Raw genomic sequence first — 17,593 nt, 5'->3', positions numbered from 1 at the left:
CTTACCCCTCTCTTCCTCTCTCCTTTTAGTTGGTTAGAGACCTTCCCTCCTGTCTTACCCCTCTCTTCCTCACTCCTTTTAGTTGGTTTGAGACCTTCCCTCCTGTCTTACCCCTCTCTTCCTCTCTCCTTTTAGTTGGTTAGAGACCTTCCCTCCTGTCTTACCCCTCTCTTCCTCTCTCCTTTTAGTTGGTTAGAAACCTTCCCTCCTGTCTTAACCCTCTCTTCCTCTCTCCTTTTAGTTGGTTAGAGACCTTCCCTCCTGTCTTACCCCTCTCTTCCTCTCTCCTTTTAGTTGGTTAGAGACCTTCCCTCCTGTCTTACCCCTCTCTTCCTCTCTCCTTTTAGTTGGTTAGAGACCTTCCCTCCTGTCTTACCCCTCTCTTCCTCACTCCTTTTAGTTGGTTTGAGACCTTCCCTCCTGTCTTACCCCTCTCTTCCTCTCTCCTTTTAGTTGGTTAGAGACCTTCCCTCCTGTCTTACCCCTCTCTTCCTCTCTCCTTTTAGTTGGTTAGAAACCTTCCCTCCTGTCTTAACCCTCTCTTCCTCTCTCCTTTTAGTTGGTTAGAGACCTTCCCTCCTGTCTTACCCCTCTCTTCCTCTCTCCTTTTAGTTGGTTAGAGACCTTCCCTCCTGTCTTACCCCTCTCTTCCTCTCTCTCCTTTTAGTTGGTTAGAAACCTTCCCTCCTGTCTTACCCCTCTCTTCCTCTCTCCTTTTAGTTGGTTAGAGACCTTCCCTCCTGTCTTACCCCTCTCTTCCTCTCTCCTTTTAGTTGGTTAGAGACCTTCCCTCCTGTCTTACCCCTCTCTTCCTCTCCTTTTAGTTGGTTAGAGACCTTCCCTCCTGTCTTACCCCTCTCCTCCTCTCTCCTTTTAGTTGGTTAGAGACCTTCCCTCCTGTCTTACCCCTCTCCTCCTCTCTCCTTTTAGTTGGTTAGAGACCTTCCCTCCTGTCTTACCCCTCTCCTCCTCTCTCCTTTTAGTTGGTTAGAGACCTTCCCTCCTGTCTTACCCCTCTCCTCCTCTCTCCTTTTAGTTGGTTAGAGACCTTCCCTCCTGTCTTACCCCTCTCCTCCTCTCTCCTTTTAGTTGGTTAGAGACCTTCCCTCCTGTCTTACCCCTCTCTTCCTCTCTCCTTTTAGTTGGTTAGAGACCTTCCCTCCTGTCTTACCCCTCTCTTCCTCTCTCCTTTTAGTTGGTTAGAGACCTTCCATCCTGTCTTACCCCTCTCTTCCTCTTTCCCTTTAAGTTGGTTAGAGACCTTCCCTCCTCTCTTACCCCTCTCTTCCTCTCTCCTTTTAGTTGGTTAGAGACCTTCCCTCCTCTTACCCCTCTCTTCCTCTCTCCTTTTAGTTGGTTAGAGACCTTCCCTCCTGTCTTACCACTCTCTTCCTCTCCTTTTAGTTGGTTAGAGACCTTCCCTCCTGTCTACCCCTCTCCTCCTCACTCCTTTTAGTTGGTTAGAGACCTTCCCTCCTCTCTTACCCCTCTCTTCCTCTTTCCCTTTAAGTTGGTTAGAGACCTTCCCTCCTCTCTTACCCCTCTCTTCCTCTCCTTTTAGTTGGTTAGAGACCTTCCCTCCTGTCTACCCCTCTCCTCCTCACTCCTTTTAGTTGGTTAGAGACCTTCCCTCCTGTCTACCCCTCTCCTCCTCACTCCTTTTAGTTGGTTAGAGACCTTCCCTCCTCTCTTACCCCTCTCTTCCTCTCCTTTAAGTTGGTTAGAGACCTTCCCTCCTCTCTTACCCCTCTCTTCCTCTCCTTTTAGTTGGTTAGAGACCTTCCCTCCTCTCTTACCCCTCTCTTCCTCTCTCCTTTTAGTTGGTTAGAGACCTTCCCTCCTGTCTTACCCCTCTCTTCCTCTCTCCTTTTAGTTGGTTAGAGACCTTCCCTCCTGTCTTACCCCTCTCCTCCTCTCTCCTTTTAGTTGGTTAGAGACCTTCCCTCTTGTCTACCCCTCTCTTCCTCTCCTTTTAGTTGGTTAGAGACCTTCCCTCCTGTCTTACCCCTCTCTTCCTCTCCTTTTAGTTGGTTAGAGACCTTCCCTCCTGTCCTAATTTCACCCCTGAGCTGTCCCAAATGGTAGCCTATTCCCTATATAGTGCACTACTTTGGAACACAGGCCTGTTTTCTCCTCTCTTTTTCTCTAATGCTCATGCTAGGTGGGTAGGTAGGTAAGGGTGCTCTGGTTAGTATCCTGTCTCAGGGTGGGTAGGTAGGTAAGGGTGCTCTGGTTAGTACCCTGTCTCAGGGTGGGTAGGCAGGTAAGGGTGCTCTGGTTAGTACCCTGTCTCAGGGTGGGTAGGTCGGTCAGGGTGCTCTGGTTAGTACCCTGTCTCAGGGCGGGAAGGTATTTAAGGGTGCTCTGGTTAGTACCCTGTCTCAGGGTGGGTAGGTAGGTAAGGGTGCTCTTGTGCCTTCTAAGTAGTACTTTATCTCTGGGTAGTAACCTGTGTCTGGGTAGTAACCTGTCTCTGGCTAGTAACCTGTCTCTGGCTAGTAACCTGTCTCTGGGTAGTGCCCTATCTCTGGGTAGTGCCCTGTCTCTGGGTAGTGACCTGTCTCTGGGTAGTAACCTGTCTCTGGGTAGTAACCTGTCTCTGGGTAGTGCCCTGTCTCTGGGTAGTAACCTGTCTCTGGGTAGTAACCTGTCTCTGGGTAGTAACCTGTCTCTGGGTAGTGGCCTGTCTCTGGGTAGTAACCTGTCTCTGGGTAGTAACCTGTCTCTGGGCAGTAACCTGTCTCTGGGTAGTGCCCTGTCTCTGGGTAGTGCCCTGTCTCTGAGACTGAAGTTCATGTTAGTGGAGATTACGATAAGACAACAGGACTGTTGGACAACAAAAACAACAGGACAACAAAATGTTGTCTTTGCTTCCTGTTTCGTCACAGTTACGGACACCAAAACACACAGAGGTGTGGTGAGTGTCTTTGGAACTTGTTTTATTTATTTTCAACTGTTTGATGACCTAACAAATCGAGTGTTTGTAGTATTGTATGAGTAGTAATGATGTCCTCATTATGTGTGTGTGCGTGTCTTAGACAACCTAACCACCATATATGGTAATGTGGGAGATCGTGTGTGTGTGTTTGAGAGAGAGTTATTTTGATGTGTTTTCTGACTGAGAGAACAGTGTTAGCTTGGGGCTTGGCAGACAGCTGGAGAGGGATATGGTTTGAGTTGTAGCTCCTCTTACCTGCTACTTTAGTTAACACTGACTGGAATCTTTAGCCCACTTTAGCCTGCTTTGGACCACCTTTACACCAATTCACATTGCTTCAGGCTGTTTTAGAGCAAGTAACCACAGCCAAACAATACACAGCTAGGCCTGTTCTCTGCAACACACACACACACACACACACACACACACACACACACACACACACACACACACACACACACACACACACACACACACACACACAGCAGGAGAGTACAGAAGTCTGGATGGTAATCCAGCTGTTGCTATGGAGGAGTGCTGAGGTTAAGTGAGGGCTCTTCACAAAAAATATGTTGGTGTGCGAGAGAGAGAACCATCACTAGATTCATCATCAGCCCCTAACTCACCAAGGCACCACTGATGCAGTCTACATTTGAAACAAATACTCTGTTCATGCCCAAACAACCAAACAAATATTCACATATTGATTGCTCATACTCCTGTACCCTGCAGCCTCTAGTGTTTCAGTGGGTTTGGGGCTTAGCTGAAGGCCTACAAGAGAGCTCCGGCTGTGACCTTTTCAGCAGAAACTGTGGTTAGATTGCTGTCACAATGACCTTTTCATGTCTGCCTTTTGAATCATCCTCAAACCTGCATCTCATCTGGAACATCAAAGACTTGTAAAGAAGGAGACACTTCTGGTAAGCTCTTGTTGGTGGTTTTGACTCGACTATCTGCTGGTTCTGAATTGGTGTGGGTGTTGCGTAGTAAATGGTGTTGAATCATGTTGTTGCTGAGTGAATGACATGACCACTTCATACTTCCTGTTTATCCTCTGTGTTGTAACATTGACTTCCTGTCCCATACTGTATCAAATACGCATCGATGCATTAACACACACTCACATGCACAACAGAGTTGGGGTCAATTCCATTTCAATTCCAGTCAATTCAGGAAGTACACTGAAATGTCAATTCTATTCAATGCTTTTCAATGAGGACAATGTGGAATTGGAGTTTGGTTTACGTTCTGAATTGACTGGAATTTAAATGGAATTGACCTCAACCCTGACACACAGACACACAGATACACACACACACACACACACACACACACACAGACACACACACATACAGGTGCAGAAGTGAGACAAATATGATCATAGTTTGTACTAACCTTTTTAATGCTAAGCCACCGTCCAGAAGATGTATAATGTTTTTAGCCTGATGGTTTTTGGTGGTGTGTATATGTTTGTGTTTTAACACAGAAATCTCAGATGATCACAGCCAGGTGTTTGAGCCTGCTGGTACCTGCATGTGTGTTTCAGAGCAAAGTATGTCATCAATCATGAGTTTTCAAAAGCCTTGTTCACACTGCAGGCCTTAATGCTCGAATCACTGTTGTTTTTCAATTCTGTTTTGTAATACAGACTGGCCAAACAGCAAGTTACAAGTGACCGGACTTGTGTGTGTTCAGACAGCAGTCATTTGCTGACAAGGCTATGCTAGTTGTCATAGTTACGACGAGTGTGTGTGCAGTGGTGTAGGATGATTTGTGGTGGTGCTTGTGCTCCCTATCACTCAGAAGTTACATAGCAATCTAAGGGGACTACAATGCCTGTCATGGACGTTTCCCAGTTGCTTTGAATGTTCAACATCATGGTTTTAAAGCCTCAAAGGACAACAGTTCAGGACCAAAGCTTTGTTTCTTTTTCCTTTTTCTTTTTTTCCTCTCTTGCTCTGTCTTCCACCGACACACACACACACACACACACACACACACACACACACACACACACACACACACACACACACACACACACGCCTCAGTCTAAGGTAGCGTGGCTAATTATATAATTCAAGCAGAGGTTACAGACCTTAAAAGGTTACATGGCTCTTTGATGAAAATGTTAGAAGACAGTGAACACAGGGTGTATGTAAGTGTGTTTTCTCACTGTGCTCGTTTACATGTGCACATTGGCCACTTGTTTACAACTGAATGAGTGTGTTTGTGTGTGACCAGCTCATCTCTTTTCAAGGTAATGTGTTCAGGGTCTATATTGACGTCAGAGATTAGTGTGTGTGTGTGTTTTTTATTGATACATGTAATGAGGTTGTGTGTGCGTGTGTGTGTGTGTGTGTGTGTGTGTGTGTGTGTGTGTGTGTGTGTGTGTGTGTGTGTGTGTGTAGACATATACTCAGCAAAAAAAGAAACATTCCTTTTTCAGGACCCTGTCTTTCAAAGATAATTTGTAAAAATCCAAATAACTTCACAGATCTTTATTGTAAAGGGTTTAAACACCATTTCCCATGCTTGTTCAATGAACCATAAACAATTAATGAACATGCACCTGTGGAACGGTCGTTAAGACACTAACAGCTTACAGACGGTAGGCAATTAAGGCCACAGTTATGAAAACTTAGGACACTAAAAAGGCCTTTCTACTTACTCTGAAAAACACCAAATGAAAGATGCCCAGGGTCCCTGCTCATCTGCGTGAACGTGCCTTAGGCATGCTGCAAGGAGGCATGAGGACTGCAGATGTGGCCAGGGCAATAAATTGCAATGTCCGTACTGTGAGACGCCAAAGACAGCACTAAAGGGAGACAGGATGGACAGCGGATCGTCCTCACAGTGGCAGACCACATGTAACAACCCCTGCACAGGATCGGTACATCCGAACATCACACCTGCGGGACAGGTATAAACATCTCAACTGCCCGAGTTACACCAGGAACGCACATGGCCTCCATCACTGCTCAGACTGTCCACATTAGCCTGAGAGAGGCTGGACTGAGGGCTTGTAAGACTGTTTTAAGGCAGGTCCTCACCAGACATCACCGGCAACAACATCGCCTATAGGCACAAACCCACCGTTGCTGGACCAGACAGGACTGGCAAAAAGTGCTCTTCACTGATGAGTCGCGGTTTAGTCTCACCAGGGGTGATGGTCGGATTTGCGTTTATCATCGAAGGAATGAGCGTTACACCGAGGCCTGTACTCTGGAACAGGATCGATTTGGAGGTGGAAGGTCCGTCATGGTATGGGGCGGTGTGTCACAGCATCATCGGACTGAGCTTGTTGTCATTGCAGGCAATCTGTGCTGTGCGTTACAGAGAAGACATCCTCCTCCCTCATGTGGTACCCTTCCTGCAGGCTCATCCTGACATGATCTCCCAGCATGACAATGCCACCAGCCATACTGCTCGTTCTGTGCATGATTTCCTGCAAGACAGGAATGTTAGTGTTCGGCCATGGCCAGCGAAGAGCCCGGATCTCAATCCCATTGAGCACGTCTGGGACCTGTTGGGTCAGAGGGTGAGGGCCATTCACCCCCAGAAATGTCTGGGAACTTGCAGGTGCCTTGGTGGAAGAGTGAGGTAACATCTCACATCAAGAACTGGCAAATATGGTGCAGTCCATGAGGAGGAGATGCACTGCAGTACTTAATGCAGTGGCCACACCAGATACCGACTGTTACTTTTGATTTTGACCCCCCTTTGTTCAGGGACACATTATCCCAGTTCAGGTTAGTCACATGTCGGTGGAACTTGTTCAGTTTATGTCTGTTGAATCTTGTTATGTTCATACAAATATTTACACATGTTAAGTTTGCTGAAAATAAAAGCAGTTGACAGTGAGAGGACATTTCTTTTTTTTGTGAGTTTATTACATACAGTATGAAGTGGCCCTATACAGACTTCAATTTAATCAGTCTATTGAATAGGTCACATGGCATTTGCTCCTCCAGCCTAACAGACACGCAAACCTCTGCTGGTGTGAGGCTACCACATGAACCTCATAGAACTACATATCCTAGTTCTAGAGTCTGTTACTGTCTGTCTGCTTCCCAAATAGCACCCTATTTCCCTATAGGGCACTACTTTCGACCAGGGCCCATAGGGTACGGCACTATATAGGGAGTAGGGTGCCATTTGGTACCTATAACATTAATCTGACTTTTAAGCTATACATAGAATAGACACAGGTCTTTGAACTGCGAGAGAAACTAGTCTTTAAATGCATTTGGATGGTATTTCCTGTATGTCCAGTGATTTCACTTGGGTGTGAATGGCTGTGGAGAAACTCTACTGGTACTGTAGATTTAGTGCCACATTGATTTTCTTTGACAGCAGTGCAGCTCTGTATCTAGTACAGTTGTCTGTCTGTGTGCGCAACCAGTGTTTCTGCCATGATATTCAAATAGAAACAGCAGAAAGGCAAGGGATACTCGTTCTTTCTCATCCAGGAACAAGAAAAGAGAGGGAATAGAGAAGAGGGAACCATGAGTTGATAAAGGAGATAAGATGATCAGACATAATTGATCCCTGTTGGGAGAACATCTGTTTGAGGTGGAGTCACATGAAGGAGCAGGGACTTAAACACCACCACCGTTCTCTCTCTGTCTGGTTGTTCATGCAGTGGTTACAATGTGTCACTGATCAAACATTCTCATAGTGTCCACATGGGAAATCTAGTTTTGGTACAGGGATAGACAACTATACATTTTTGGGGGGGTATTTTACCCCATTTTTCTCCCCAATTTCAACCTTGTCTTTACTCGCCCCCTAACGGGCTTGGGAGGCGAAGGTGGAGTCATGCGTCCTCTGAAACATGACCCGCCAAACCTCTCTTCTTAAAACCCACCCGCTTAACCCAGAAGCCAGCCACACCAATGTGTCTGAGGAAACACTCTCCTAACCCGGACGACGCTGGGCCAATTCTCCCCTTCTCACCTCTGTGACCACACTCAAGTATACATAACAGGAATTTCCACATTCTCTCTTTCCCCCCTCTCCCACTCTTTCTTCCTCTCTCGCTCAATCTCTTTCACCCCTCTCTCTCTTTCCCTCTCTCTCTTTCCCTTTCTTTCTCTCCCTCTTTCTACTGAACAGTCCTACAGTTTACAGTGAACAGTCAAAGGGGCTTTTCATTTGCTCATGCCTGACTAGCCAACTAACCTTTGACCCTGATCAGTTGATGATGCAGGCAACCTTAACGGAATGACATGGTCATTTAGCACACAGTTTCATCTAGAGCTTCTGAACAAGGTTGACGCAGATGCAGAAGATGTAGAAGACAGAAGGAGATGCAGAAGACAGAAGGAGATGCAGAAGACACAAGGAGATGCAGAAGACACAAGGAGATGCAGAAGGAGATGCAGAAGGCAGAAGGAGATGCAGAAGACACAAGGAGATGCAGAAGGAGATGCAGAAGGCAGAAGGAGGTGCAGAAGGCAGAAGGAGATGCAGAAGGCAGAAGGAGATGCAGAAGGCAGAAGGAGATGCAGAAGGCAGAAGGAGATGCAGAAGGCAGAAGGAGATGCAGAAGACACAAGGAGATGCAGAAGGAGGTGCAGGTGCAGAAGGCAGAAGGAGGTGCAGAAGGCAGAATGAGATGCAGAAGGCAGAAGGAGATGCAGAAGGCAGAAGGAGATGCAGAAGGCAGAAGGAGATGCAGAAGGCAGAAGGAGATGCAGAAGACACAAGGAGATGCAGAAGACAGAAGGAGATGCAGAAGACAGAAGGAGATGCAGAAGACAGAAGGAGATGCAGAAGACAGAAGGAGATGCAGAAGACAGAAGGAGATGCAGAAGACAGAAGGAGATGCAGAAGACAGAAGGAGATGCGAAGGAGATGCAGAAGGCAGAAGGAGATGCAGAAGAGAGAAGGAGATGCAGAAGACAGAAGGAGATGCAGAAGGCAGAAAGAGATGCAGAAGGCAGATGGAGATGCAGAAGGAGATGCAGAAGGCAGAAGGAGATGCAGAAGGCAGAAGGAGATGCTGAAGGCAGAAGGAGATGCTGAAGGCAGAAGGAGATGCTGAAGGCAGAAGGAGATGCTGAAGGCAGAAGGAGATGCAGAAGGCAGAAGGAGATGCAGAAGGCAAAAGGAGATGCAGAAGGCAAAAGGAGATGCAGAAGACACAAGGAGATGCAGAAGGCAAAAGGAGATGCAGAAGACACAAGGAGATGCAGAAGACACAAGGAGATGCAGAAGGAGATGCAGAAGGCAGAAGGAGATGGAGAAGGAGATGCAGAAGGCAGAAGGAGGTGCAGAAGACAGAAGGAGATGCAGAAGGAGATGCAGAAGGCAGAAGGAGGTGCAGAAGACAGAAGGAGGTGCAGAAGACAGAAGGAGATCAAATCCAATTTATTTATAAAGCCCTTCTTACATCAGCTGATATCTCAAAGTGCTGTACAGAAACCCAGCCTAAAACCCAAACAGCAAGCAATGCAGATGTAGAAACAGGTCCTACATCTATTTGTTTTGTCAATTTCTCTATGGGTTTTTGTGTGGGTTTATATTGAATTTATTCTGAATAATAAAAAATATATAAAAAGGTTGACCCCTTTTTCTCCCCAATTGGTAGTTACAGTCTTGTCCCACTGCTGCAACTGCCTCTCCCGAGTCCGTAGGGCAAAGGTCAAGAGCCATGCGTCCTCTGAAACACGACCAGGCCAAGCCGCACAACTTCTTGACACACTGCTCACTTAACCCGGAAACCAGCCTCACCAATGTGTCAGAGGAAACACAGTGCAGCTGGCGACTGAAGTCAGCTTGAAGTTGGCCGTCCTGCCACAAGGAGCTGCTAGAGCACGGACAAGGACAAGGAAATTCCAGTCTGCCAAACCCTCCCCTAACGACGCTGGGCCAATTGTGCACCTCCTCATGGGTCGCCGGGTCACAGCTGGCTGTAACACAGCCTGGGATCGAACCCGGGTCTGTAGTGATGCTTCAAGCACTGTAGTGCCTGAGACCGCTGCGCCACTCGGGAGGCCCACATTTTTTTAGGTTTAAATCTGTTCTTGTGTATTGACTAGGCTGAATGATAAGGTCGCCAGTCGTCATTGGCCGCGTCAGGACACCTTTCAATGTGTGTTAACGTGATTGGATTACAGGACGCAACAGTATTCCCTCTGTCTTTCCTGATGCTCCATCATTCTGTCAGACTCCATCATTGATGCTGCTATTGATTCTCTTTGATAGTTTTTTTCTAGAGCTAGATATATCTGTAATTAAATAAACCCACCCCACCACCCCCAAACAATGTTGTCATCCTTCCCTCTAATGGCTCTCTCTCTCTCTCTCTCTCTCTCTCTCTCTCTCTCTCTCTCTCGCTCTCTCTCTCTGCCCTATTGAGTGGTTGATTGTGCGGAAGAGTGATTTAGAACTCAGACGATTTGGAGGCCAAAGTCATGAAGGACAATCGGATTTCTCAAAGCCCATCAGTGTTTGATTAATGGGTTAAGGGTGAAGGGCAAAGGCACTCTGACACATGATATCAGAAGAAACAACTAAAGAGTGTAATGAACCTGTGCTGGTTGGAGTGTAGATTCATCTGTATTAATATCTTTCTCCCTTTCCCTCTGCTCCACTCTCTCTCCACTTTCCCAATTTCCTCCTATCGCTTCCCCTCTCATCCTCTTCCCCTCTGTCTCCCTCCCTCTGTCTCTCTGTAGGATGGTTCTCGTGCTGGTCGTGAGAGGAAGAAGACGGTTTCCTTCAGCAGCAGTCTCTCTGAGAGGAAGATCAGCAGCGCTGCAGACTGCATCAGTGCTATGGTGGGGAACATCACCTATTACACACACTAGTTATAAACTAGTTATACAGTTCTGCAGTGGCAGTGTCTATTGGTTTCAGTTATTCATTAGTGCACACTGTTGAAAAACGTTTCGCAACGGAAAACGAAAACAGGCATTTTTCATTGGCCAGGTAGTCTATTTCGTCCAGTTTGCTTCCCAGCGAATAGGATCGAGGTCTGTGCATAATTGACGTGCTGTTTGTCTCAGGTGAGGGGTACTGAGCTGCGGAAGGTGCGCTCCAACTCACGCGTCTACCAACGCTACTACCTACTGGAGTCAAGTCTGCAGGCCCTGCGATGGGAGCCCTCCAAGAAGGAGTCAGATAAGGCCCGCATCGCCATCTCCTCCATCAGAGAGGTAGGTACACACCCAGGAGGAGAACAAAGTGGAGACAGGGATGCTATGAATCATAATAGAGTTAACTCCTAATAAATGCAATGGCTGGGGAATGCCATGAGTGAGTTTATGCACTGAACCAGAACTATTTTAATTGGATGATCTGCAATACATTTAAATGGAGTTTGCGCTCATCAGGAGTTGACTATTCTTCAGCACTGTCTTGGAGCTAAATAGAACAATCAGTCAGTGAAAGAACTCAGTAAAACAATAGGAACAGCTGACTCCTTGTATACTGTTCCTATTGTTTCACCGAGTTCCTTCACTGACTTTTGATTGGATCCTTCTTTGTGTCATTCCAGGTCCGCACCGGCCGCAACACAGAGACATTTAGGACCAACGGCATCTATGACCAGATCTCTGAGGACTGTGCCTTCTCTATCATCTACGGAGAGACCTATGAAGCTCTGGACCTGGTAGCTAACTCTGCAGAGGTGGCCAACGTTTGGGTAACTGGCCTAAGGTAGGATACATGTCTTCAATGTCTTGCTGGGTTGCCAGATCTGGATGTAGAATACATGTCGACAAAGTATTTCCGGGTTGCCAGATCTGGTTGTGCTGTAGTTTAGCCAACTCTCCATGGCCCAGTGATGTCATACTGTAACAATCTGAAGATCCACTGGCACCGAAATGGAAGTCCCAGTGAGACAATGAAGTGAATGAAAACAATTGGAAGAGTTGGCTCATCTCCCATATTATTTCCTACCCTAGTATCTTTAAATTATGACGACATCTCATTGTAATCCTTCTCTGTCTCATCCTAGGTATCTGATTCTGTATGGGAAGCATGCCATGGATATGATAGCCAGCAGTGAGGACAGCCTTCGTCTCGTCTGGCTAGCAGAGATGTTCTCCTCTAAGGTTGTTTCAAATGGACTCGGTGGAAGAGAGGAGGAGGGGATCAGTTTGCGGTCGGCGGTAGGACTGATCAAGAGTGTTAACCCTGGAGTGAGGAGTGGGAAAGTAGAACGCAGGTTTAAGGAGCTCCATCGAATCAAAGAGAGGACGAGGGGGGCTCGGACAACTGGAGTTGGAACTGATGTTGGGGCTGTGGCTCTACCTGAAGCAATGGTTGGGACTTCAGTTGTAGCTGGAGCTGGGACTGGTTCTGGGGATGGAATTGAGGTGGTCGGTATAGGAGATGGGGCTGGGACTAGAACTGAGGTGGTCGGTATAGGAGATGTGACTGGGACTAGAACTGAGGTGGTGGGTAAAGGAGATGTGACTGGGACTAGAACTGAGGTGGTCGGTATCGGAGATGTGACTGGGACTAGAACTGAGGTGGTGGCTAAAGGTAACACAGACAACAGAAGAGGAGAAATAGAGGACAGGGTCACCAAGGAGGAGTTCATTGAGGTATTTCACGAACTTTGCACCCGACCGGAGATCTACTTCCTCCTTGTGCAGTTCTCTAGCAACAAGGAGTTCCTGGATACCAAGGATCTGATGAAGTTCCTGGAGGCTGAGCAGGGCGTGGCTCAGGTAAGGATTGGGAAGAGGAATATTATACCAGAAGAACTGTTCTTGTGTTTTGTCTCTCCCTGTTTCTCCTCTCTTTTCCTTCTCTTTTGTCCTTCTTAGCTCTGTCTAGCTGATAAGAAATAAAGTGTCCCTGCAATTAGGGCTGTGGCGGTCAATTTTGTCAGCCGGTGATTGTCATGCAAATAACTGCCGATCTCACGGTAATTGACCAACAACTAACATGAAGACGTTTAGCATCTCCTGGCTTCAACGCACAGCCTACAAGCAAGCCACTGATGCAGACCTTTGGAACATCTACATTTTAAAAAGTCAAATAAATCCATTTAATATAGCCTACACCTTCACAATGAATTAATGATTTATTTTAGACAGGTCTAAAGAAACATGATATGAAGAAAATGAAGCCTATTTCAGAATAACAGAATAGCATATTCTGAGGCTATGCCATATGGCTGTGGGCTACACTAGTTCATTTAGCAGACAAGATTTGCCTAGAATTCTGTGGCATTATTTTATAGTATGAATAATACAATTGAACATATAGTAGCTGAATAAAATAGAAAGGATATTTTCTGAGAGAGTTCGCACTATTCTGTGTTCAGCAGTTAACAAAGACACATGTCCTCCCATATGCTTAATTTAGAGTTATTTATGCGCACTGTGGCTATTCAATATTTATCATTGTTGGGTCTGTATGTTTTTGGACAATCATTTCGTCCTCCAGTTTAGATGGACTTCATACTATATTTGTGTCTTCCCTTCTCTCCTGCCTATTTTATGGACAACAGTGTTTTTATTGATTGTTTGTCCGTGTCAGCAGAGTTGACTAGCCTTAAATTTGACATATTACAAACGATTCTGCTAATGTCTCCAGTCATATAAAGTGCAGTATAGTTGCTTGAAATATGTTTACAAAAGGCCACATTTTTCCTATGCAAATAAAGAAGAAAGGTATCTGTTATAGCCTGGGCCTACTAGCAGCACGAGAAAGCTAGGATCCTGGCCAGTCAAAACTGTTTTCACACATGATTGTGTAATGACTGAGTTTATAAGAACACATCTTTCACTAGGCTCTGTAGGCTACGTGCTCTCTAAGCGTGTTCCATGGTGCTAGGTCTAGGCTACATTTGGAGTTATTTGGCCACTTTAGTTGTGATACAAACCTTATCAAAACATATAGACCTATGGGCTAGGTTATGTGATGTGTGTGACTACGATTTGAAAAAGTCTGGGGAAAAAGAATGCGCTGCTTCTTGCCTTATGCTGGGCATCATTCAGTGATAATACATCATTCACAAATTATAATATTGTCAGCCATCAGACTATTCTTAATTTAATCTTGTTTTTACATATATTACATAATATATGTGTGAAATTAGTTTTGATTTAGAAAAAATACGTATCATTTTTGCACTTAAATAGATAATGGAGGACGCTTTTCCCGTTGTTCATTTTCATGCCAGCTAGGTAGGCTATACTCATGTTGTAAAGCGAAGCAATGTTCTTAATATTAGCAAAGTTGAGAAATAAATATAGTAGTCCTAGATTATAGAAATCTGATGGGATCCTCCTCTTTTTAATAGAGGCCATCAAAACTCTACAATTGCATAGCCTGTAGAAATGTTGCGTAATTAGTAATTAGAGGAACAATAGAGCTCTGAATACCAGGCCATTAGAGACTGGCAATTAGCAAGTTTGGTATGCTTCTAATAACCATCAGCAGCATCAGAGCACAGTTTTGGAGATGCCTAGTTACCGTGACTAAACGGTCATGTAGAATTTGACTGCAGTCATGACTCGTGACCACCGGTATGGCGGTAAAATGGTCACCATAACAGCCATAACTCCAATGGACAGTTGTTGTGTCAGGTTTTACCGAATAGAACTACAGTACTAGTCAAAAGTTTGGACGAAACCTACTCATTCAAGGGTTTTTCTTTATTTGTACTATTTTCTACATTGTAGAATAATAGTGAGGACATCAAAACTATGAAATAACACATATGGAATCATGTAAGAACCAAAAAAAGTGTTAAACAAATCAAAGTATATTTGAGATTCTTCAAAGTAGCCACCATTTCCCTTGATGACAACTTTGCAGACTCTTGGAATTCTCTCAAGCAGCTTCACCTGGAATGCTTTTCCAATAGTCTTGAAGGAGTTCCCACATATGCTGAGCACTTGTTGACTGCTTTTCCTTCACTCTGCGGTCCAACTCATCCCAAACTATCTCAATTGGGTTGGAGTTCGGGGATTGTGGAGACCAGGTCATCTGATGCAGCACTCCATCACTCTCCTTCTTGGTCAAATAGCCCTTACACAGCCTGGTGGTGTGTTGGGTCATTGTCCTGTTGAAAAACAAATGATAGTCCCACTAAGCGCAAACCAGATGGGATGGCGAATCGCTGCAGAATGCTGTGGTAGCCATGCTGGTTAAGTGTGCCTTGAATTATAAATGAATGTCACCAGCAAAGCACCATCACACCTCCTCCCCCATGCTTCACGGTGGGAACCACACATGCAGAGATCATCTGTTCACCTACTCTGCGTCTCACAAAGACACGGTGGTTGGAACCAAAAATCTTAAATTTGGATTGCAAGTTCTGGAAATGTTCTGTATTGATTGACCTTCATGTCTTAAAGTAATGATGGACTGCCATTTCTCTTTGCTTATTTGAGCTGTTCTTGCCATAATATGGACTTGGTCTTTTACCAAATAGAGCTATCTTCTGTATAAGGCACAGATTCCCCCCTCCCCTAGAGGGGGAAATCATCCCTACCATGTCACAACACAACTGATTGGCTCAAATGCATTAACCAAAGAAATTCCACAAATTAACAAGGCACAACTGTTAATTGAAATGCATTCCAGGTGACTACCTAATGAATCTGGTTGAGAGAATGCCAAGAGTGTGGAAAGCTGTCATCAAGTCAAAGGGTGGCTACTTTGAAGAATCTCAAATATAAAATACATTTTGATTTGTTTAACTAATTTTTGGTTACTACATGATTCCATGTGTTATTTCATAGTTTTGATGTCTTCACTATTATTCTACAATGTAGAAAATAGTTTAAAAAAATAACGAAATAACCTGTAATTAGTAGGTGTGTCCAAACCTTTGACTGGTACTGTATGTCACTTCAAGAGAATCTCTCTGTTCTGCTCTCACCTCCCTGTCTAGGTGACTGAAGACACCAGTCTGGAGCTCATCCAATCCCACGAGCCGTCGGAGGAGGGCCGTCGCCAGGGCTGCCTCTCATTGGACGGTTTCACCAGCTATCTTACGTCCCTGGAGTGCCACTTGTTTGACCCGGAGCACAGCCAGATGTGCCAGGACATGAGCCAGCCCTTATCCCACTACTACATCAACTCCTCCCACAACACCTACCTCATCGAGGACCAGTTCAGGGGGCCCTCTGACATCACCGGCTACATCCGGGCTTTAAAGATGGGCTGCAGGTGTGTGGAGGTGGACGTGTGGGACGGCCCTGATGACGAACCCGTGGTTTATACTGGTTACACCCTCACCTCGCCTGTCCTGTTCCGCTGTGTCCTGGACGTGATTGGGTGCTTTTCATTCGCAGCGTCAGAGTGTCCTCTAATCCTGTGCTTGGAGAACCACTGCTCCCCCTGCCAGCAGAGAGTCATGCTCCAGCACCTGAGGAGAATACTAGGGGAGAGGTTATACACGGGACCCCTCGGGGAAGGGGAGGGGTACCTGCCCTCGCCCCATGCCCTGAGGGGCAAGATCCTGCTGAAGGGGCAGAAGTTGAAGGAGGGGTGTGGTGAGACGGAGGGGGATGTGACTGATGAAGACGAGGGGGCGGAGATGTGCCAGAGGATGAAGGCTGGTAACAGTGAAGGAGCAGGAGGGGAGGGGGGACAGAAAGGTGGCGGGGGGGGTGTTACTAGTAGCGTGAAAACCCTGACCCCTGCTCCTCCCTCTAAACGGTTCCAGCTTCTGAAGGAGCTCTCGGACTTGGTGACTCTGTGCAAGTCAGTACGTTTCACAGACTTCCAGAAGTCTTTCTCAACCCAGAAACCCTGGGAGTTCTGCTCGTTCAACGAGACCCTAGCGGTGCGCTGCGCCAGCGAGCGCCCGGGAGACTTTGTCAACTACAACAAGCGCTTCCTGTCGCGGGTCTACCCCAGCACCATGCGCATCGACTCCAGCAACATGAACCCACAGGACCTGTGGAAGTGCGGTTGCCAGATTGTGGCTATGAACTACCAGACGCCTGGGTTGATGATGGACCTAAACATCGCCTGGTTCCGCCAGAACGGGAATTGTGGGTATGTGCTGCGACCCACCATCATGCGACAGGAGGTTTCATATTTCAGCGCCAATACAAGAGAATCTGTGCCGGGTGTGTCCCCTCAGCTGCTCCATGTTAAGGTGAGTGGCTAGCAGATTAACACCACTGTTGTCTGTCTATTTCTATCAGTTTAATAGAGGCTCCTACACACTGCCTGAATGGTATTGTTTGTAATTTAGTACACTTCTCTTGCACCTGAATTAAAATAAGATGTGGGACCATTTCAATCAAACAAACAAATGAACAATCAAACAGACAAACAAACTAACACACAAATTGACACTCAAACAATCAACAAACCAATCCATCCATGCAGGTGATCAGTGGTCAGAACTTGCCCCGTCCGTGTGGTTCTGGAGCTAAAGGAGATGTGGTGGACCCGTACGTCTACGTGGAGATCCATGGTATCCCTGCCGACTGTGCCGAGCGCCGCACCCGCACAGTGGTGGAGAACGGAGACAACCCCATCTTCGACGAAAGCTTTGAGTTCCAGATCAACCTGCCCGAGCTGGCCATGGTGCGCTTCGTGGTGCTTGATGATGAATTCATAGGGGATGAGTTCATAGGTTAGTACTGGAACGAGGGCAAAGGTCAGCAGGTCAGTAGTGGCGGGAGGGCGAAGTTCAGCTCTGCACGGACTGCTAGTCCGGTGTCC

General features: G+C 46.3%; 1 protein-coding gene across 1 annotated transcript in view; it reads left to right on the top strand.

Annotated features, from left to right (window-relative positions):
• LOC112264394 (inactive phospholipase C-like protein 2) overlaps positions 1–17,593 on the top strand; it is a 50,242-nt gene that overhangs the window by 16,288 nt on the left and 16,361 nt on the right. The window contains exons 2-7 of the mRNA XM_024440976.2: positions 10,621–10,722; positions 10,951–11,100; positions 11,442–11,602; positions 11,904–12,621; positions 15,804–17,018; positions 17,255–17,504. Coding sequence (XP_024296744.2) covers positions 10,621–10,722; positions 10,951–11,100; positions 11,442–11,602; positions 11,904–12,621; positions 15,804–17,018; positions 17,255–17,504 — 2,596 coding nt within the window. The remainder of the gene's footprint in view (positions 1–10,620; positions 10,723–10,950; positions 11,101–11,441; positions 11,603–11,903; positions 12,622–15,803; positions 17,019–17,254; positions 17,505–17,593) is intronic.

Source organism: Oncorhynchus tshawytscha, linkage group LG13 (assembly GCF_018296145.1).
Source record: "Oncorhynchus tshawytscha isolate Ot180627B linkage group LG13, Otsh_v2.0, whole genome shotgun sequence".
Taxonomy (NCBI): Eukaryota; Metazoa; Chordata; class Actinopteri; order Salmoniformes; family Salmonidae; genus Oncorhynchus; species Oncorhynchus tshawytscha.
The sequence above is the reverse complement of the archived record's forward strand: the minus strand, read 5'-3'. Positions and strand labels throughout refer to the sequence as shown.